The sequence below is a fragment of the Dendrobates tinctorius genome, unplaced genomic scaffold, assembly GCF_039654945.1.
Source record: "Dendrobates tinctorius isolate UK_male_01 unplaced genomic scaffold, ASM3965494v1 ptg000039l, whole genome shotgun sequence".
NCBI classification, from domain to species: domain Eukaryota; kingdom Metazoa; phylum Chordata; class Amphibia; order Anura; family Dendrobatidae; genus Dendrobates; species Dendrobates tinctorius.
Window position 1 is genome coordinate 6,698,771 of NW_027361707.1, and position 23,207 is coordinate 6,721,977.

At 48.3% G+C, this 23,207-nt stretch overlaps 1 protein-coding gene across 2 annotated transcripts in view; it reads right to left on the reverse strand.

The window, feature by feature from the left end:
* The window catches only part of LETM1 (leucine zipper and EF-hand containing transmembrane protein 1), a 64,318-nt gene that overhangs the window by 14,141 nt on the left and 26,970 nt on the right, over nt 1-23,207 (reverse strand). The window contains exons 8-13 of one of the 2 annotated variants that reach the window (XM_073574437.1): nt 22,354-22,485; nt 21,722-21,883; nt 21,226-21,366; nt 17,169-17,303; nt 4,979-5,166; nt 4,240-4,396 (exon numbers count right to left, since the gene is read on the reverse strand). In XM_073574437.1, the coding sequence (XP_073430538.1) occupies nt 4,240-4,396; nt 4,979-5,166; nt 17,169-17,303; nt 21,226-21,366; nt 21,722-21,883; nt 22,354-22,485 (915 nt within the window). The remainder of the gene's footprint in view (nt 1-4,239; nt 4,397-4,978; nt 5,167-17,168; nt 17,304-21,225; nt 21,367-21,721; nt 21,884-22,353; nt 22,486-23,207) is intronic. The other variant, XM_073574438.1, reaches the window with a different exon arrangement.

Genomic DNA, 23,207 nt, shown 5'->3' on the forward strand with positions numbered 1-23,207 from the left:
TGCCAGTACCGTCAGCTGGTTCAAGAGGACAAAGAACAGGAAGACAACCACCAAGATGCAGAACAACAAGAGAGAGAAGACAAAGAAGCATAAAAAAAACAAAGCAGAAGAACATTAAGCATAAGACTAATACTCTGAGCAAATGATATTATCTTATTTATAAGCAGAAGAAGACTAAGCAGTGTATGGGGGTGAGTCCGTTCCTCCTCGTGGTGCCCCTGGAAAAGGCCTGCTTCTGCAGGCCAAACTGAACGCGGACAAATCCTGTTGTAAATCTTTTGTGACAGGCAGAACGGAAGGTGTAAACTTCTAACTTTTCTAGATAACAACTACAGGAATGCCTGACACAAACAAGAATATGATGAAGAAGAATAGGAAGAAGATGAAGAAGCTGAATATGTAGAATAATAATTGTTGAATAAGAAGAATATGAAGAATGTAAGAAAAGGAAGAAGAAGAAGAAGAAGAAGAAGAAGAAGAAGAAGAAGAAGAAGAAGAAGAAGAAGAAGAAGAAGAAGAAGAAGAAGAAGAAGAAGAAGAAGAAGAAGAAGAAGAAGAAGAAGAAGAATGTAAAAAAAGGAAGTAGAAGAAGAAGAAGAAGAATGTAAAAAAAGGAATAAGAAGAAGAATGTAAAAAAAGGAAGTAGAAGAAGAAGAAGAAGAATGTAAAAAAAGGAAGTAGAAGAAGAAGAAGAAGAAGAATGTAAAAAAAGGAAGTAGAAGAAGAAGACATACATGTCTGGCAAAATATAAATGAGGCTAACATAGTCAATATCTTTGTAACTCCTAACATCTTTAAAAAAAAAAGTTTAATTCCTGCTATTCCATTTGATTGGGCTAAACCTCTATGGCTTTAATGTCTCCTCCACCTCCCACAATACATTCTACATTATTCTTAGTTGTTTTTCTTCATGTAGAATTAACCTACAAGGAAAGAAAGGTTTTTTTTTTAATTCCGATATTTTGGCCCCATTGACTTGCATTGGTTCCCGGTATCGGAATCGGCGATACCGATACTTTTTTTTTAAGATCGGCCGATCCATTCCGATCCGATATTTTCAAGTATCGGCTGGTATCGCTCAACTCTACTGACAACACCTATATACAGTAGATAACACAGGGTCCACCATTCTGCAAATCCAATCTGAAAATATTGCAATTTTGGAAAAAATTAAAAATAATCTTTATATCCTTAAACCAGTAAGTCATGCTGTAGAAAATAATAAATAATATTTCCCACATGTCTACATTTCATCTGCATCATTCTTCAACACATCCATTTTTTTTTTTTGTTAGGATGTTAGAAGCATTAAAGTTTAGCAGCAATTTCTCTTTTTTTTTCGCAAATTTTCAAAACCTGGTTCCTTTAGAGTCCTATTCAGATTTCAATGGACTTTGGGGGGCTACCATACTGGAGACGTCAAAAAAGTGATACCAGTTTAAAAACAACATCCCTCAAATTGTTCAAAACTGTTGTCAGGAATTTTTTTTTTTTTTTTTTTTTAAACCCCTTCATGCCGGAGTCCTTTTTTGCTTTTGCGTTTCTGTTTTCCCTCCCCTTCTTCCCAGAGCCATAACTTTTATATTTTTCCGTCAATATGGCTATATAAGGGCGCGTATTTTTTGCGGGACAAGTTGAACTTTTGAACGACACCATTGGTTTTCCCATGTCGTGTACTCGAAAATGGGGGAAAAAAAAATCCAAGTGCTTTGAAACTGCAAAAAAAAAATTGAAATCCCACAAGTATTTTTTGGATTTTTTTTAGCATGTTCACTAAATGCTAAAAGTGACCTGCCATTATGATTCTCCAGGTCATTACGAGACACCAAACATGTCTAGGTTCTTTTTTATTTGGGTGTTGAAAAAAAAAAATCCAAAGTTTGTTAAAAAAAAAAAAAAAAAAATTGCGCCATTTTCCGATACCTGTAGCGTCTCCATTTTTCGTGATCTTGGGTCCAGATTTGGGTTGTAGGTGACCATTAGAGGCACCCGGTTATTTTCATCTTTAGCTTTGTCATGTAGCAGCTACTGTCTACAGCCAAGCCATCAGGTACAATCGTATATGTTCCAACCCCACGGATAGAGACGAACACCTTGGTCGCCTTTTAGAATCAGGGTTACCATCCAAGAACAATTCAAAACCAAATTACAAGAGCCACCAGAATGTCAAGGAATCACCTGCTACATTACAAAGCTAAAGAAGAAAATAACCGAGTGCCTCTAGTGGTCACCTACAATCCAAATCTGGAGGTGCTAAGGGGAGCTGCACGGAAATAACAACCTTTACTACAAAAAGATGCCCGATTACAATCCATATTTCCAGACCCCCTCCCCCCCCACTACTGTGTTTTAGGCAGTCCCCAAATCTAAGAAGCATCATTGTCAGAAGCTCCCTGTCCTCTCCAACAGCTGCAGGAACCTTTCCTTGCAACCAGAAAAAATGTAAAACCTGTCCATTTATAATGACCACGGACAAGATAAAGATCCCCAACTCACATCAGGACTACAAGATCACTGGTACTTTCACCTGCATTACATCTAATGGGGTGTACTTAATTATTTGTACTAAATGTCCAACTGGGGGTCTGTATGTGGGGGAGACCGGGCAAAAGCTTAGAACAAGGATGAATGCTCATCGTCACACAATAAGAGAAAAAAGAATGGATCTACCTGTGGCAAAACATTTTTGTATACTTGATCACAGCACCACGGACATGAAATTACTGGTATTGAAAGGTAACTTCAAGTCTCAGAGAGACAGAAGAGTCTGGGAGTATAAATTTATGACAACTTTTGACACACTCAGTGCAGGAATGAATGTGTCACACAGATTTATGTCTTTTTACAGCAATGAAGGAATTTGCTCTTCAGACCTTCTGGGGTCAGAACTAGACCGCATCAGAGGGCAATAAAACTTTCACACTACTTATCTATGAACTGTTCCAATATTTAGGTTTCTCCCTCTCCCATATTGATAGTTCTGCTTCACGTCACTTGTCTTAGCTATTGCAATTTTTCTGTGCTGTGATGGGCATGAATATGTGATTCTTCAGATTTTGTATTAGTCAGTGCCTGATGAAGAGACCTGAGTCTCGAAAGCTTGCAATGTGTTACCATCTTTTCAGTTAGCCATTAAAAGGTATCAACCACTGAGGACTCTCAATTCTAAGTGGAACGAAAAACATTTACATTTTGCCTCTTAAGTGTTGATATAACCCCAATTTTTTCACTTTATCGCCATCGCCATTTTGCTGAATGAGGAGAAGGGGAGGCCAGGGAATGGTGTCACCATCTCTCTCCTCTGACATGTTAGATGAGGTGAGGTTAGGGGAGAGAGAAAGGATTTTTTTTTTTTTTTACAGCGGATCGTACTTTTTTCTGAAACAAGAGATTTTTCAACTCTGAGCGGCGCTATTGCCTTATTCCCGATCACCGTTTTAAAACTGCAGTGAGGGAATAAAGCCCCTTGGCGGCTGCCATTATACGCATCGGTGGTCGTCAAGGGGTTAAAAATTATATCACTAAGAAGGACAAGACGTGGAACTATAGAAATCGCAGGATGCAGACAAGTTACTGATCTGCAACTGATAAAAAAAAAAAAATAAATAAAATATGGAAACATTTTCAAAACATCTGGATTTATTCAGAATGATCACCAAGTGAGAAATCGCGGCACTTACAGCCTCAGCTGCCATCAGTGAGGTCATTAATGTTAGTCTGAGGAAGGTTCAGCAAGATCCGCTGCTGGCAGCTCCTTCTGCAACTAACGACCAATGACGTCTCAGATGTGCTCGATAGGAGACAAGTCCGGAGACGTTGCAGGCCATGGGAGCATGCATAGGCCACCCATCTTGCTCATAGTAACACGAGCAACCTGTGGTCTGTTGTGTCTCCACTGAACCCATGTGAAGGGAGCGGTGGTTGAGCATGCACACATACACTTCCTTCGTTTTCAATGTGTCAAAGATCAATCTGAACATTGTACATCAGCATCTCTGGCGGTCTCAGAGAATGAACGGCGCGCCCGTGCTCATGCTCAACCACTGCACCATTCACATGGCACTCTTCAGAGCCTTGGTGTTTGGTATCAGTGAGGGTCTCAGAGGTAGAGATGTTATCACTTATCCCACGGATATAGGTTATAAATTTAAACCTTGATACAACTTCTTTAATAGACGCAGCAGGTGTAAAATAAACTCTACCTTCTACTAACGTAAGGACTGGAGGACACCACTTACCTTAGCCACGTCATCTAGGTCAATTTTCCCGTCCCGGTTTTCATCCAAAGCCTCGGCTAATCTCAGCAGCTTTTGCTCTGGGATTTTCTGGATGTGCCTCATGATGTTAATGAGCTCATTAATGCTGACGAGATTCTCCCTAAAGGCGAAATACAATCTGTGTACAGCAAATAGTTATAGCCATTAAAATAAGGGAAAAGAGCGAGCAAAAAATAAAAAAAGGGGGAAACGGGAAGCAGGGAGAGGCGATTAAGCCGGGGACCTCTGATGATTGCCGCTCACAAAAGATCTGGAAGTGATTGTATGATCACGAACACGATGGACATGAAAACGGGACACAAGACTACATGAGAACACAGGAGGATAAAAAAAAAAACAAGACACAAAAACAGAAAAAAAATCAACAGCAAAAAACCACACACACACGACATACTCCTGGCCACGGTAAAACTGATGCAGCAAACACTACAGATTAAATTACAATTCAGTTGGAGCAAAACATTATCACCATTATTCATATTTGTCATTTGCTAATTTTTTAGTTTTTTTCTTCCAGAGTCAATTAGTAAAATGGTGAAGAAAACAATTCTGCCATTGTTTTTAGGATTCCATTTTTATGGCGTTCATTGCGCGATAAAAAGGGGATCTTGTAACCAGTCTCCAAAACTTACAAAAATTTGAAAAACAAAAAAAAAAATTATAAGAATCTCCCAAGACAACACAAGTCTCATGCACTTACCCAACTGGAGGAGACGCAGCACTTCCTTCATCCAACACTTTGTCTTCATTCTCCAGCTCAGATATGATTTTGTCTATCTGCCCGATCATACGGTTCACCCTCTTTGTCAGCCTCTTACTCGCCTTCGACTCTTCCACCACCATCTCTTGTCCAGACTTTGAAAGTTCCTTCTTTATTTCCTGCAAATCCTGCAACATTCCCACAAATTAATATCTAGGTGTGGTGCAGATGAGGTTTATAACCCTGCATGATTGACAGGTAACATATTTGGCACCGCTCACCTCAGATGCGGAAGGGAAAAGCACCGGGTAACCCCCTTTAACCATCTTAAACTGCCCATAGACTATAAACGTTCAGGCTGTCCTCATCATACTGTGCAGTGACCTTCTAAAAAAGTCACTGCATAGTACAGCAAACTACACGAGATCATGCAACTAAGGGAGTGGGGAAGCGGCTGTGAGACACAGCCATTCTCCTTATATAAAAGACAGAGATGGTTTATTTCCGTCTCTGCCTTCTTTATCACTCTATACAAAGTGCTGAACAAGACCTTCTTCCTCCAGACCCAGTGGTCCTTTGAACACTGGTTTATAAGGAGAGAGCAGAAGCTGCTGAGTGCTAGGAGATCAAGTCACCTTTGCTATGAAGGCAAAAGACTGAGTTATCCCTGTAACCAGGGTGCTATACCAGCCCCAGTTACATTGTAAATCAGGTTTAAAAATAAATAAAAGTATTAAAAATGTTGAAATGCGCCCCTTCCTTAAAGGTTTTTAATGACAAAAAATGTGTGAAAAAAATAAAGGGCCCACATTGAAAAAACACAGGGATTTTTGTGTACTCACCGTAAAATCCTTTTCTCCGAGCCACTCATTTGGGGACACAGGGCCATGGGACACAGGACCATGGCTGTTATGCTGCTGCCACTAGGAGGCTGACAATAAGTAGACACAAAAAGATTAGCTCCTCCTCTGCAGTATACACACAGACATTGGCTCCAGCCGAACCAGTTCCGTGACAAAGCAGTAGGAAATTAAGGGTATAAAAACGTCAAACCAAAGAACATGTTCAAAGCATCAGTCCAACTGGGTGGGTGCGGTGTCCCCCAATGAGTGGCTCGGAGAAAAGGATTTTACAGTGAGTACACAAAAATCACTGATTCTTCTTCGCCTCATTGGGGGACACAGGACTATGGAATGTCCCAAAGCAGTCCCTGGGTGGGGAACAGACAGACCAGAACAAAGCCCACGCACCAATTGCCTTGCCTAGAGATACGTTACCGCCACCTGCAAGATCCATCTTTCCAGACCCGCATCTGCAGAAGCCTGAGTGTGAATGTTGTAATGCTTCGAGAAGGTGTGCAGACTGGAACAAGTAGCAGCCTTGCAAACCTGTCCCGCCGACATCTGGTGCCGAATGGCTCAGGATGCACCCACTGAATGAGTGAAGTGTGCCTTAATCCCCACTGGGATAGACTTGCCTCTGACACAGTAAGACTCTTGAATAGCCGAGCGAATCCACCTGGCTATTGTGGATTTTGAAGTGGCAAGCCCTTTCTTGTGACCCTCAGGAAGAACGAATAAGGCATCCATCTTACGGAAGGACGTCGTCCGTGAGACGTACCTTCTGAGGGCCCTCACCAGATCCAGAGTGTGAACTGCCTTTTCAAAAAGGTGTACTGGTGCTAGGCAAAACAATGTCCTTGTTAAGGTGAAAAGAAACCACCTTGGGTAAGGACAGGGATGGCCTGAGAACAACCTTGTCCTGGTGGAAAATTAGGAAAGGGGTTCAACAGGAAAGAGCGGCCAGCTCAGATACTCGCCTGATTGACGTAACTGCGACAAGGAAGTCGACTTTCCATGAAAGGAGCGTCAGAGATAAGTCCTGTAGCGGCTCAAAAGGAGCCTCCTCTAGGAGGACCAAGATAAGGTCCCAGGCATCCAACAGCCTTCTATAGGGGGGGTGCCACATGGGAGACTCCCTTAATGAAGGTCCTCTCACCTGCAGCTTGGAAAAAAAAATAAATAAATAAATCTTTATTTTTATATAGCGCTAACATATTCTGCAGCACTGTACACACATTATCATCACTGTCCCCGATGAGGCTCACAATCTAAATTCCCTATCAGTATGTCTTTGGAGTGTGGGAGGAAACCGGAGTACCCGGAGGAAACCCACGCAAACACGGGGAGAACATACAAACTCCTTGCAGATGTTGTCCTTGGTGGGATTCGAACCCAGGACCCCAGCGCTGCAAGGCTGCAGCGCTAACCACTGAGCCACCGTGCTGCCCACCTTGGAAGCTATCCTGTGCTGGAATAAAACTGATAAGGCAGAGATCTGACCTTTGAGGAAGCCAAGCACAAGGCCTGAGTCTAGACCAGTCTGAAGAAACTTCAAATTGGTGGGGATGGAGAAGACGAGAGGAGAATGACCGCAGTCTCTGCACCATGCAAAAAAGGCTTTCCATGTGCGGTGACAGATGAGCACCGATACTGGCTTCTGAGCGCTGATCATGGTGGAAACCACCTCTGGGGAGAACCCAGCTTGGGTTAAGACCCAGGATTCAACGGCCAGGCCGTTAAACAAAGGGCCATTGACTTCTGGTGGAAAATTGGGCCCTGGGAGAGCAAATCTAGTCGATCCATAAGTTGATAGGGAACATCGACGACGAGCTGCACCAACTCCGTGTACCACACCCGGTGCGGCCAGTCCGGAGCGACTAGGATCACTGGAACTCCTTGCGCCTTACTATTCCTGATGACCCTCGGCAGTAATGGAAGTGGGGGAAACACATACAGAAGACGAAACTGACTCAATGGAAGGACCAGTGCATCCGCCCCATTGGCCTCTGTATCCCGGGACCGAGCTATGAACTCGGGCGCCTTGGCACTTAGTCTGGATGCCATCAGATCCATGTCCGGAGGCCCCCAGCGATAACAGATCTGTTGGAAGACCTCCGGATGCAGTGATCACTCTCCCGAAGCAAGAACCTGACGGCTGAGGAAGTCTGCCGTTCAGTTTTCCACGCCCGGGATGTGAACTGCAGAGATGACCGAGCGGTTACTCTCAGCCCAGCGGAGAATGCGTTCCACCTCATACATTGCTGCCCTGCTGCGGGTAACCCCCGATGGATCATATATGCCAGAGCCGTGGCGTTGTCCGATTGTATTCGGATGGGTCGACCTGCCAGGAGGTGATGGAACTGCCGCAGGGTCAACCGAATCGTCCGGATTTCCAGGACATTGATTGGAAGAAGCGACTCCCGAGGCGACCAGCGCAGTGTGATGACGAAAGACGGCCCCCCAGGTGAGAAGACTGTCATCGGTGGTAACTTTCAGCCTTTGAATCGGGAGAAAAGATTTCCCCTGGGTGAGGGAAGACCGCAACATCCACCACCTGCTCACCTGCTTAACCCGCGGAGACAAGCGACACAGCCGGGGTCGAGAGAGAACGGGCTCCTGTCCCGGACTGCCAGAATCGCATGCCACAGAGGACGTAGCTGGGCGAAGGGAACAGCTTCCATAGCTGCCACCATCTTGCCCAGGACCCGCCATGCCGAATCAGATGGAGTGAGGGTACGGACGATAAATTGCTTGGACTCCCAGTTGAAGGGCTAAGACCTTGTCTTGAAGAAAAATCACCAAGCCTTGGGAGGTGTCCAGGGCCATTCCTAAAAACATATCTGCTGAGCTGGGATAGGGAAGACTTGTTTAAGTTTATTAGCTAGCCCAGGCGAGAAAGTGTGTCCAAAGTGATACGGATGCACTCCGTGCAGGCTTGGAAAGAAGGGCCCTTGATTAGAAGGTCATCTAAGTATGGCAAAACAACAATGCCCCGAGAGTGTAGAATGGATATAATGGCCACCATGACCCTTGTGAACACTCTGGGGGAGGTGACGAGGCCAAAGAGCAAAGCTGTTAACTGGAAATGTTCCTTGCGGACAGCGAAGCACAGGAACTTCTGGCGAGGGGGGTTGGCGGGGGGGAAAAAAATCGAGATATGAAGGTAAGCATCCCGGATGCCTATGGATGCTAGAATCTCCCCCTTCTCCTTCGAAGTGATGACAGAACAGAGGGACTCCATCAAGAAGTGCCGGACCTTGACAAACTTGTTTAGGAGCTTCAGGTCCAGAAGGGGCCGCACCGTTCCATACTTCGGAGCCACGAATAAGATCAAGTAGAACCCTTCGAACTTCTCGTTTTCTAGGACCGGAATGATGACCTGGTCTTGGCGTAGCAAATCGATGGCTTGGTAGAAAGGGTGTTCCAGAGCCCCTGTTTTGGGAGGTCGTGAGGTGAAAAAGCATGCTGGAGAGCAGGAAGAAAATTCTATCTTGTATCCGGAGGACACCAGGTCCCTGACCCATTCCTCGTAAATGACAAAGAGCCAGGCACGACGAAACAGGAGTAGACAACCTCCTTCCTTGCTGGTGTCGACCGGATAATCCCGCGAGTCATTGAGCCGAGAATCTATGGGACCTGGATCCCTTAGATCTGGATTGCTTGGGTCGGCTTTTCCACAACTGGTTTGTGTTGCACAAAATCTGGGGACCCCTGTCCCCCTGAGGGGGACAATCCGATTCGGAAGAGGTGGTCGTAGTGGACCAACGGGGATTGCTGCGAAAGGACCGGAAACTCGTCTGTTGCTGACGGCGAAAGGGTCGCCTAGTCTTCTGCTGGAGAAGAAATTTACTTTTTCCCCCTGTGGCGTCAGTGATAAGCTGATCAAGCTTCCCTCCAAATAAACGACCGCTCTGATAAGGCAGAGACGTTAAGGACTTTTTGGAGAGTCTGCTCGCCATTTCCTGAGCCACAGTGCCCGTCTGATGGTGACGGTGTTTGAGGCTGCAAGCACAGCACAGTTAGCGGCATCCAGGGAAGCGTGCACCAAATAGTCCCGAACCAGGGAGATATGATTGGCCAGCTCCGCTGCCTCCAGGGGGAGGTTACTATCCTGAATGGTTCTGGCCAGGGAATAACTTTAGCTACCCACGCCGTGGCAAAGGAGGGAGAGGGTGCCGAACCTGAGGCTTCAAAAACTGAGCAGGCAAGATTCTCTGACGGTCCTTGGGGTCCTTAATTGAGGATCCATCTGGTAAGGATAGGTGGGTTTTGGTGGCCAGGTGGATCAACTGGAGGGGATTTGGCCCTTCCACAGATTCGTTGAAGAGGGCTCTCTCGCCTCAAGAGGCTTCAGACCTGCGAAGTGTTTGTCCGGTCGCTCCCTATGCCGCCAGACTATTTCCTGAAATTCGGGATGGTTAGAGAATACACTAGGCGGGATTTGGTCCTCTTGAAGGACACTGCATGATCCAGGAGGGAATTAGAGTCCTTGTCAACCTTCAGAGTCTGGCTGACGACCTCAATGAGACTATCCACCATCGCTTGATAATCCGCGACACTAGATCAAGGGGTATGTCGGAATCGGACTCAAGAGTCCTGGTTACGGCGAACCTCGGGTGAGGGGGAGAGGGAAAAGGAGCCCACTAATGCCGAGGAGCAAGAAGGCCCGGGAGACGTGCTGTGCTAGGAACCCGTTTCCAAGAAGCCTGTGGAGTATTTGACTGAGAACGGCCCCTGCTGGCCGACGGTTCCCGTGAGGTGGAAGAACCTTCTAGGACAGGCAGACAAATGCCCCGAACTGTGGAGGGTTCTTGGAGGGACTCAATTGCTTTAGCCAGTGAAGTCATAGACTGCGACAGTAACAAAGCCCACTAGGGGACTAGGTACACTGGGTTCAGTAGCGGCAGAGGGCTCCTGAGCGCATTCGGGATCACAGGCCTTGCAGAAGGGCGAACTCTGTCCCCGTGGCAACGCAGTTAGGCAGGTAGTACGAGGTGAAAAAGGAGATTTTTGTGTACTCACCGTAAAATCTCTTTCTCTTAGCCTCTAATTGGGGGACACAGAACCATGGGTGTTATGCTGCTGTCCACTAGGAGGCGACACTATGCATAATCTGAAAAAGATTAACTATGGCTCCTCCTCTGCAGTATACACCCCTGGACAGCGTCAGCCTTCTCCAGTTTTGTGCAAAAGCATTAGGAGGAAGTTAACAGAAATAACAACCATGCCTGTAATAAGGCCACCATGTACGAGCTCAAAGAACAATATGAGAACTCAACCGTAACAACGGCCCGTAAGGGCAACAGGGTGGGAGCGGTGTTCCCCAATTAGAGGCTAAGAGAAAGATTTTACGGTGAGTACATAAAAATCTCCTTTACTCTGTCGCCTCATTGGGGGACACAGAACCATGGGACATCCTAAAGCAGTCCCTGGGTGGGAAGCAATGGACGAATATTGTGTAGACAGGTCCCTAAACTTGGGGCACTGTCGCCTGCAGAACCCATCTACCCAGGCTCGCATCCGCTGAGGACTGGGTATGAACTCTCTAGTGTTTCGTAAACGTGTGTAAGCTAGTCCAAGTAGCCGCCTTACACACCTGTTGTGTCGAAGCCTGGTGCCGAATGGCCCAGGAGGCCCCTACCGCCTGCGTAGAGTGTGCCGTGATACCGGCCGGAAGAGGAGAATTGTTAAGGCGGTAAGCCTCTTGTATGGTGGACTTGATCCACCTGGCAAGGGTACCTTTGGAAGCCGGCAGACCCTTGCGAACGCCTTCCGGAAGAAGGAAAAGGGAATCAGACTTCCGGAAGGGTGCAGTCCTAGACACGTATATACGCAAAGCCCTGACGAGGTCAAGCGTATGCAGAGCCTTCTCCACTCTATGAACCGACACCGGGCAAAGGGATAGCAGTGAAATTTCCTCATTGAGGTGGAAGTTGGACACAACCTTCGGAAGGAAGGATGGGACTGTACGGAGAACCACCTTGTCCTGGTGAAAGGCTAGGAAGGGCCGTCTGCAGGAGAGTGCTGACAATTCAGACACCCTGCGAAGCGAGGTGATTGCCACCAGAAAAATCACCTTCTGTGATAGAATGCGGAGTGGGACTTCCTTAAGGGGTTCGAAAGGTGCTGCCTGCAATGCTGTCAGGACCAGGTTGAGGTCCCACGTTTCCAGTGGACGTCTGTAGGGGGGAACCAATCGGGAAACCCCCTGGAGAAAGGTCCTTACTTGCGGCTTGTTAGCGATGCGCCTCTGAAAAAGCACTGAGAGCGCTCACACCTGGCTATTAAGCGAGCCCAGGGATAGCCTGGCGTCCAGGCCCGATTGGACAAAGCCAAGGACTTTTGGGAGGGAATAAGGGAGTGAAATCTGGCCGCGAGATTCGCACCAGGTGAAGAAAGCTCTCCAGGTACGGTAATAAATCTTGGCGGAGGCTGGCTTCCGTGCCCTGATCATGGTTCTAATGACGTCCCTTGAGAGTCCTGCCTGGGTTAGAACCCAGGTCTCAAGGGCCACGCCGTCAAATTGAGAGCCCCTGAGTTCTGGTGGTAGAACGGGCCTTGTGACAGAATATCGGGACGGTCGGGGAGACGCCAGGGGATGTCTGCTGTAAGTTGTACGACGTCGGCGTACCATATACGTCTGGGCCAGTCTGGCGTGATCAGGATGGTTGGAACTCCCACGTGTTTGATCTTTCTCACGACTCTGGATATCAGGGGGAGAGGTGGAAAGATGTACAGAAGCTGGAACTGGGTCCAGTCCTGAACCAGGGCATCTGCTCCGAGCGACCGTGGATCGCGTGTCCTGGCCATGAAGTTGGAGACCTTGGCATTGAGATGGGATGCCATTAGGTCCACGTCCAGGGTCTCCCAGCGATGGCAGATCTGTCGAAAGATTTTGGGATGGCGAGACCACTCTCCCGAGTCCATTCCTTGTCTGCTTAGGAAGTTGGCTTCCCAGTTGTCCACACCAGGAATGTGGACCGCAGAGAGTACCGACCTCGTGTCTTCCGCCCAATGGAGGATATGTGCCACTTCTCTCATCGCCAGGGTACTGCGGGTCCCGCCTTGGTGGTTCACATATGCCACTGCCGTGGCATTGTCCGACTGTACTCTGATATGAGAGGCTGCCAGTAAGTGACGAAAGGCTCTCGATGCCAGGAAGATGGCCCGAATTTCCAAGACGTCGATGGGCATGTTCGCTTCCACTGGTGACCACTTGCCCTGTGATGTAGGTGCACCGCACCCCAACCTGTCAGGCTCGCGTCGGTGGTCAGGACCTTCCATTGACCTGAGAGAAAGGATTTTCCTGTTGCCAGTGAGGTTGGCTTGAGCCACCAGTGCAGGGACCTCCTGGTTGCCGATGTTAGCCGGAACTCCCTGTAGAGGGAGAAAGGATTCCTGTCCCAGGACTTGAGGATGGCTAGTTGAAGAGGCCTCAGGTGAAACTGGGCAAATGGTACCGCCTCCACTGCTGCTGCCATCCTGCCGAGGACTCTCATGGCAAACCGGAGAGATCAGGGGGGGGATTGCGGAGGAGTATGCGACTCCTAGACGGAGAGCCAGTGCCTTGTCTCTGGGAAGGAGCACCAGACCCCTGGAGGTGTCGAATAGCATCCCCAGGAAGGTCAGAGACTGACTCTGGGTAGTCGATGACTTTTGTAAGTTGACTAACCAGCCCAGATGACTCAGAGTGTCGATTGTGATTGAGACGCTGACCTCGCAGTCCTTGAAGGTGGAAGCCTTGATGAGGTCGTCCAGGTATGGAACGACTACTATGCCTCTGGAGTGTAGAACGTGCATGGTGACAGCCATGACCTTGGTAAATGTTCTAGGAGCCGTGGCGAGTCCGAAAGTGAGAGCCACGAACTGGTAGTGGTCCTGGTCGATTGCGAACCTGAGAAATCTCTGATGGGCGGGAGCAATCAGTGTATGCAGGTATGCGTCCTGTATGTCTATGGAGGAGAGATACTGTCCTTGCTCCATGGACGCAATGATGGACCGAAGGGACTCCATGCGAAAATGACGAACTCGTACATACTTGTTGAGTTGTTTTAGGTCTAGTATGGGCCGGACGCTGTCTCCTTTATTGGGGACTACGAATAGATTGGAGTAGAATCCTCAGAAACGTTCGGCCGCGGGAACCGGTACTACAACTCCTATTTGAAGGAGAGGGGAAACCGCGAGCCTTTTCTGGCGGTTTTGGTGGAACAGAGAGGAAGAAACGGTTCGGTGGACTGGAAGTGAACCCTATCTTGTATCTGGAAACACTATTTCCCTGACCCACCTGTCTTCTGTAATAGGCAGCCAGACTTGCTGAAAGAGTAGAAGTCGTCCGCCTATGGGTGGGGTGTCTTACGGAGTTCGTGAGTCATGATGAGGAGAAATTCTGAGGTTTTCCTCCTTTGGGCTTCGCCTGGCCTGTTTTCGACTGCCAGTTCCTGTCTGGCCTCTCCACCGCCCGTGGGTTGCCCCTGCGTGGAGAGCAGTTACGATTTTGTGCTGGACGCGAGGCGGACCAGCCCGAAGAATTCCGAAAGGATCGGAATCGTGTTTGGTTACGCCGTTTGAATGTGCGTTTAGGTTTTAGTTGAGGGAGAGAGGTACTCTTACCCCCAGTGGCATTGGATATCATTGTGTCCAACTTTTCACCGAAAAGCCGTCCAGAGGTACGGGAGATGCGTGAGGGACTTCTTTGAGGCTGCATCCGCTTTCCATTCCCGCAGCCAGAGGATACGCCGAATCATGATGGCGTTTGATGCTATCCCCGCTACACCTCTTGCGGAATCCAGGGCTGCATGAAGCATGTAATCTGCTACCACTGCTATTTGAACCGCTTGGCCCGACAGCTCAGGATTTGAAGCTTGGAGGCCAGTTTTCCATTTTTTGGCCCAAGCCAGAATGGCCTTGGCCGCCCATACTGAAGTGAACGCGGGAGGCAGGGGAGGCCCCTGCTGCTTTGAAAACTGAACGAGCCATGCGTTCTACCTGCCCGTCTGCAGCGTCCCTGAGGGTTGAGCTATCTGGCAGTGATAGGAGGATCTGTGCTGCTAGCCTAGAGACTGGGGGGTCCACTTCGGGCGGATCTATCCACTCTTTGGTGTCCTTTTGTGGGAAGGGGTACCTAGCCTCCACATATTTGCGACTGGTGAATTTCTTCTCAGGCTGCGAAAACTGCTTAGTAAGGATCGCCTGAAATTCCAGGTGGTTAGAGAAGACCTTAGGTGGTTTCAGAACACCTTCAAAGCAAATCTTGTGTTCTGGGGCTTCCGGGGTTGGATCGGAAATGTCCAGCACCCGATGGATGGAAGAGATTATGTCCTCAACTAGCCCTGTATTGCTAGGGGGACAAGGGACCAGAGACCGCTCCGTTTCGTTGTCTGAGTCGGAGTCACAGATGCCTTCCGAATCCTGCGTATCGCTGAGGTGTTCCCTGGTGGGCGAGCTGGGGCGAAGGCCTTCTGTCGTCGTGGATCGCTGTGGAGATCTGCGTTGTCTGTCTCTGTTAGGGGACGGTCTAGGTGACCTGGAACTACGGTGTCTCTCCCTAGAGGGGGATGACCGTGTGCTATGGGATGACGCAGAGGAACGCGACGTGTGGGTGCGCTTACGTCTGCGAGAGCCAGAAACGACCTGTCCCTGAGTGGAGCTGTCCCTTTGCTGGGTAACGCTCATAGCCAAGACATGACCCTGCAGAGCCTGGAGCAATGTGGAGGTTAGTTAACCTATGGACTGCGTCATAGACTGCGACATCTGGGTAGCCCATTCCAGCATGGTAGCAGCCGCTGAAGCATTGGTCGGAGCCTCTTGGGGTTCTGACCCAGTATTCTGGATACAGTCCCGGAAGTGCGGGTACGTGCTGCCACTGGGGAGAGTGGTTTTGCAGGCTGTGCAGAATGCATAAAAGCAGTCCTGCCTGGTTCTCTTGGACCTTGAGCCCGGCATAGTGCACAGAGTGCGGAAGGGCTGGCTATGAGAGGGCCCTACAGGGGTGGCTATGCAGGGAAAAACCTATAGTAGAGGCTTACAGGGAATCCGGATTCACAGCAGAGTAAAAAACCCGAGCTGTGATCTTACCCCACCAGCGTGCCCCTAGGTCCAGCGCCGAAGATCCACAGTCCTATGCCCCCCAGAGACTGGCTGGCGTGGTGCTGCTGATGCCTGCAGCAGAAATGGCCGCCGAGAGGATGAGGAGGGAGAAGAAGGGGGTGGAGAGCTGAGAAAGAGCACGCAGAGATGTGTAAAAACGCACCCTTTCTGTCTCGATCCGCCTCTTCTATGACACTGTAGAGTGTCATATTTGTCATCCGGGGGCGGGCCGGGGGGCGGAGGTGGCGGCGACCTTAGCTAGGTTGAAGCTGCGGCCTAAATTAGTTACCGATGCCCAGAAAGGGCTCCAGGCCGGCACGGATGTCCGGGAGGGGGTCAGATCTGAACCGGACCCCCCCGGATTGAAAGGCAGGATAGCAGTGGGGCCACAATCGGAAGCAGGGCCCTGTGATGGGTCCCCATGAGGCACTATGGAGCTGGTGCTGGCGCAGAGACAGGGGCGCAGGGAGCCCTGTGTCTGTATGTGCCATGCCTGCCATGGGGGATAGTGCTTAAGACGCTGTTACAGGAGCCCTCCACTGGAGTTATTGTTCGTGTCCCGGGACCAATGTAAACGCCACAGAGAAGTGAAGCGCAGGACCCGGGCTGCTCTGCATACAGGTCAGCTGCTGTAGTGTGGATGGTGCAGGGGACACTCCATCCACCGTCCCTTTGATAGAGAGCAGATGGACCATCCGCCTTCCTTCCATTGCCACTGTTCATCAGTGGCGATGCAGTTGGGGCCGCACGGACACCATAAGAGCGTCTGGACATCCAAGGGGTTAACTCCCCGAGGATGGGTCAGGGCTGTTGTTCGGCATAAAAAGCGGGATGAGCCTGGATGCAGAGGGAAGTACATGGAGGCGACACTCCATGCTCCCATTTGTTGTAAGTGTGGGGAGAGCTGTGCCCAGAAGGGACCTGTCGCCCCTAAAGATCTCAGGCATACCCTAGTAAGCGAAGCAGGAGGGGGTTCGTGGAGGTGACACCTCGCGTTCCCGCCTGTTGTTGGTTTGGGGAGAGCGGAGCTCTTAAGGGGCTACTTATTGTCAGCCTCCTAAGTGGCAGCAGCATTACACCCATGGTCCTGTGTCCCCCAATGAGTCGAATAAGAGTCTGTATGAAAATAACTTAAAAATTAGGCCCCAGGTATCATGAAAAAAAAAATGCAAAAATTGTTTGAAAAAGTATGAAAAAAATATCTAGACGTGCCTGGTTAGGAGCGGGGTTAAGATGAACATTAACTTTCTCCCCTTTCTCACCTCGCAGTACTCCTGGACGTCATCCTTCAGCTCAGACAGCTCCTCCTTCTCCTTGGTCAGCAGCTTCTTCTGCTCTATGAGCTTGGTGCAGGCATCGCTCAGGACGTCAATTTCCTCCTTGGTGATTTCTTCACCCTGAACGATAAAGTCAATTGTCAGTAAGAATTGTCCCGCTGCCCGTCGCAGTCATGGAATTCAGGTTGTTAAATGTACAAAGACGGGCAGATCTGTCGGTCGCACCAAGAGTCAGTGCAATATTTCCTCCCATGCATCATTTCCTATAAAAAATTAACCCTTTCAAGACCCGGTGATTTTTTTTTCCCTTATACCTGAGGAAGACTCTTAGCAGTCGAAACCGGTTGTATTCTATTTTTAATCAAAAATAAAAATCATCCTTGAACCTAAATATCAAGTTCCATCATCATCCTTCAGGAGCGCATATTGCTGGGAAAAACATTCACAAAGGTGTGAGAGAGCTTGCAAATCTGAAAAATAGACACCTAAAGCCTGACCGCCCATGAGTCCCCAAATGCCCTTGCGGAATAAGCTGCAAACTGAAAGGGCGGAGGTTTATCCTTGACCATGTAAGGCCTCCACAGTAACCAACCTGATCCATTAGGAAATGATCATCTTTGAGGCCCATTGGTGGATCATGAATAGAGAATATCAATGAGGAAGGCTTGTGCAACAGAAAGGTAGAACTTATGGTCCTGACCTAATGGTAAGAGGGCGGAGGAAAAAAATGCTCCTGGGGGTGTACTCTGAACAAGAAGAGACCAGTCCATCTGCTGCAAAGGACCTCAAGACCTGGCAACATAGGTTGGGAATTAGATTGAGATGGGCTGTGACGAGGTCCTCCATGGGAGTGCCCCAGCCAAGGCACAGCTAGCTGAACACCACAGAGGAGAGCTCACTGCAACAGATTTAGGATTTCTATGCTGAGAAAGTTTGCAGATTGGCTTTCCATGCTGAGAATGTGTATCACAGAGACGCTCTGCCCAGTGAAGAATCCTAACCGTTTCATTCATGGTTAAATGGCTTCTAATGGCCCCTGATGATTCAGGTAGGCCACAACAGTGGGAATAGAGTAGACCGTGTGTACTGAAAGCGGACGGTTCCTGAGAAGGTAGGACCAGTGGGAGAGAGTGAGGAAGATTGCCCTCAGTTCCAGAAAGTTCATCTGAAATTGAGATTTCGCCAGACACCCTGAGTGGTGTGATGGTTGAACACCACTGCCCATTTCAAGAAACTGATGTTGGTCGTCATCACCTGCCACTGAAGAGAAAGGTAGGATCTGTCAAAGTATATCAAGGGCTGTCAACCACCAAAGGTCTCTTCAGACTTAAAAGGGAAGATGAATGTGTTTATACAAAGGGTCCACCGACTTGTTCCAAGGTGACAGAATGGAATACTTCCAAGCGATAAGTGTAAAACTGGGCAAAGTGAACCGCCTCAAAGACTGAGGCCATCCTGCAAAAAAACAGATGGAGCGAGTGGTCTCCAACAAATGACATACTTTGGCTCAAAGAAGGGAGAGTTTGCTTGGGGTTAGGAAACCCTGACCCACCCTGTTGTTGAAAGTCATGCCTTGAAATTCCAGGAGCATTAGGAATCTAAGGCTATTTGGAGACTGGACAAGTTATTTTCCCTAGACGAGGTATTCTCCCAAAGAGGGGGAATGACTGCTGCCACCTCCTCTGTACGGAGGAGCATCATGAGAGAAGCAAAAACCTTGGTGAAGGGACTGGGAGCTGTTGCCAATCCAAATGGAAGTGCTACAAACTTGAAGTGAAAATAACCGACTGAAAACTGAAAAGCAAATAAATTGATAATGACACCAGCAATGGAGATGTGAAGGCACCCGTCATGTTTTTCTGCCTAAGAGGAATTCTCCTAGCTCCAGTGATGTGAGCAAAGATGGCAGAGATTCCATGCAAAATCTCCAGACGCACGAAAATCTTTCAAATCCAAAGTGTGTTCGCCTGATCTATCCTTCTTGTGAACTGTAGACAAGTTAGTATACCTGGAAACGTGCCGCATTTGGAACACGGACAGTGACAACTTGTTCTTGCAGTGAAGGACATTACAGCCTAGGGGCAGGCGTGCCAGGAAAGTATTGGCTTGAACTACAGCTTTGCGGAGTTGAAGGGTAGAGAGGACTTCTTGTCAAAAGGAGCAAAAGCTCTCGGGTTGGCTAAATGGTAGAGTGTTGATGGTTCAGGGGAAGCAGAGTACTTCTGCCCCTAAGTAGCATCTTCAATGATGTGATCTAAGTATTTAACAAAAAGTTTTTTACCTGTGAAAGAGCCGACTAAGGGAGCGTATTTGGAAGCCAGGTCAGCGGAACAGAATCTGAGCAACATGGGAGTTTCAAGCAACCACAGAACTGGCTGCAGCACAGGCTGCATGTTGTGCCAACTCAGGAGAAGCCTCCCAAAAGAATTTAGACGTGTACAGAATTGAGTAGAGAAATCAAGAAGATCCTCCTGAGGAGCCCTGGAAGAGAATCCCCAATTAAAGTGCACAGCCCATGCCAAAAAGGCTTTGCTGACTGCAGATGCCGCGAGGGCGACAAGTAAGGTGGAACAGGATGACTGAAAAGCTGCTTTGATGGATCAGAGGGGAGCTGAGCAGGCTTGGTGGGTAACACACTGGGGTACAAAGAGCTCCACTGGCCACATATGAAAACTTTATTGCATTATGAGCAAACAAAATAGATTGTCAATGCAACGAGTAGTGGGAGACATGGTGCTTGGAAAATTCAAGTGAAAACTAGAATTTTCTATGGTGCAGGATGACTAAGATGATGAAATGCAGGCAAAGAAGTTCCCAGGAGTACTGGAGGCCAGGGCTACACATCTGCAGAAGAGACCCAGAAAAAAGGGCCACAATAAAAAGTGCAAAACGCTCTGATAGCAAAAAGCTCACTCTCCGACTTGCCATGTGCAAGTAGGGGGATTAGGAGAGGGACCAGGCTGCCCAGCGAGTGGGATGAAAGCTATGGCCTAGTTGCAAGAAAAGCTGCAGCCTCATTCAATGGTGTAGATTTCAGCAGCAGAAGCCCCCCCCAAAAAAAAACATTTGTGGAATAGCAGAGGTGCAAGGGGAGCCCAAACGGCAGTGGAACCCTTCACCTATCACCACCCTGCAAAGTGGGGCAAAAACGACCTAAGGAAGCAATGGCAGCTGCACGTAAGTGGTCAAAAGGGAATTCCACGAAGTCAGTAGAAGAGGGAGCGGCATCTTCAGGGAGTGTGTCAAGAAGGAGAAAAGGTAGGATGGATGACTCAAAATAAAACACAGGAGAGCCCTTAGAAAGGGAACAAGAGGGGTGAGGAGTGAGGTGGAATTATTCTCAATTTTCTGACCCCCACAGAGTCATCTGTTTGGTAACCTCATGATTGAACAGCTACCGGCTCTGTGCTCCGCCACAAGTCTTGGGACAGGTGACCGGTTGATATGTGGGGGTCTACAGAGAGCTACATTACTGCGGTGTGCACATAGTGTCCTCCCTAGAGTAAAAGGGAAAAAAAGAAGGGGGGGGGCTAAAAAAAAAAAAAATTATATTTTATGATAATATAAAATAAAATTATATTGTTAAAATAATAACAGGAGTCTCCTACAGACTCTAGGCTAAAACTGTGCTGTCTAGTGTCAGCGGAGCGGGTAAAGCCTACCAGGCAGCGCCAATACTATCATTTCTACCTGGTGTGGAGCCTCCTAGTGGCGGGGCGCACACCCCCAGCCCTGCATCCCCCAGTGCTATTAATTAGAAACACAGTTGACATCTAGATGCTGGACATGTGTACACGAGATGCACAATCCTGGCGAATGGGCAGTGTGAATGTTTCCCTACCCAACGTCAACATGAGCAATTAATGGCTTCAGCGTAGTTGGACTTGTAAGATTTAAAGGGAACCTGACAGCCGATACGCGCTCTTCGATCACCCAGTGTCTGATACATGCCGCCCGTGGACCAGGCATCGTGCGTCCACAGTCAGGATCCCATTACGTTACACAATCACTAACAGAAGGAACCATAAAGCAGGATACAAACCTTGATCCCCTCCAGCACGGGCGCAGTGTCCCTCAGCACCTCCGCTTGGTCGGCTGCTTGTGCTGGAGATATTTCCAGCCCTTCTGGCTGGCTGATCTTCACTTCAGCAGAAACAGATTCCAGCTCCGGAGCGGTCTCCACCTAAGAAGATATAAAAAGGCGTCTATGTGAGAGATAAGCCGGCTCAGTGGCTAAGTTACTACAGCCGGAAACAATACTAGTAGTTGTGATCCCTCACCCCCCAAAGCTAGTTGCAAATCTGGGGGAAAGAAAAGAGTTCGGTTTTCTTGCAGCGCCATCATAGGGAGAAAGGAGGCATTACACCGTCCACATTGAAATCAATGGCTGATGTGTGTGTCCTCCGGTTTAAGACGCTGCAATCGTCGCAATGGCAGGCTTCATTTCCACCAGTCACGTGCGCCGGTGGCGGGTCGGCACATCATCACGCTGCTGCTATTCCAGATTTTCTCAATCCAATAAGAAAGCCCGGCTTTACCTTAGCTGCCGTCTGTAAGCTTTCCTTGGCAACCTCAGCCAACCTCTCCATCTCCTTCTCTTTCTTAATTGCCTCCTCCTCCTGCAGCGTGGCCTCCAGCTTGGCCTTGTTGTCCACCTTGTCGCACTCCACGGCGGCCACCTTCACCTGGGCTTCTTTGGCCTGAGAAGAAGAGGACAAAAGTTGTACTTGTTATTCCAGGGCCTGGATCGTCATATGTCCGTCGGTTATGTGACCGCCGCAGCCAACCAAGATGCAAGTGACCGCTGAGGCATGCGATTGCCTGCAGCGGTCACGAGATAATGGATGCGACATCATCGCTGCAATGGCGAGGGTGTGTGCGAATTGGCTGCAATAATAAAGCATATTTTAACACTTTTTTTTTTTGTAAAATCTTTAAAAAGCGCCGGCATTAAATAAAACCTTGAGAAATATTCTGGATTATCAAGTTGGCAAAGAGACATATATAGAGCGGAACGCCGGATTAGAGGCGTGTTGTTTTTTTTTTAATTAAAGACCTATACTTTGACAACAGGTAGCTGTATGCTTTCCATTACTGTGCTGAGCGTGTGTCACATGCGCAGATCATACGTCGGCTGACCCCGGAGGGGGGGGGGCGATGATGTACATACCATGCTTTCGGGTAAAGTCTGGAGGGTTGTTTTGAGCTGATCAGCTGGTGACAATGTGTCGGGGAGATACAAAGCCCGGGACAAAAGCAGCAACGATGTGGGAATTTCCTGATTCAAGTGCAGCTCCAGCCACTGACGGGAGAGAGAGAAAAAGACACATTCGGAATGGCAAAACTCTCCCCTTTTATAAAACGTCTATTTAGGCTAAATACATCCTTAAGTAATAAACATTTAGAAAAAAAAAATAGATGGGTTATCCAGCCATTAAAGAGGAATAAAAAAAAAAAAAAAAAAAAAGACCCACATTCTCCAATCCCCTCCCACACCCACCATGATCCGGCAAGTTTCTAGCCAAAGTCAAGAGTTTCTCTACTGCTGCTGAAGGGGTAAAGGGATTTTTTTTTTTTTTTAACAATTTCTAACATTTGTTGTCATTTTTTACTTTATATTTTTTTTTCAAGTGAACTGCATATTTGTGGTCACATGCCGACTAGACTTATCCATTTTCAGAGAATACGTCTAGTCGGCATGTGACCGCAAGTAGGCAAATCGCCTGCATCAGGAGAGATCTGCAGTTACATATTGACTGCTGACTTGTCCCAAGCCCGGACAATCTCTTTCAATCATCACCCACATTATACTACCGTTCCTGTCCCACTTTCCCCCCGAATCTCGCACATATTAGGGTAACACTAAGAATAAGGACTTTTCAAAGCCTAGAGGAAAAAAATAAATAAAAATCTGTGTCCCCCTTTTCCTCTTGGGAGAGGTACTAGACAGGGGTGCCCGCTCTCGCCCTTGCCATTTGCTACTGCGATGGAGCCATTGGCAGTTGCAATTCGGAAGTCCTGGGA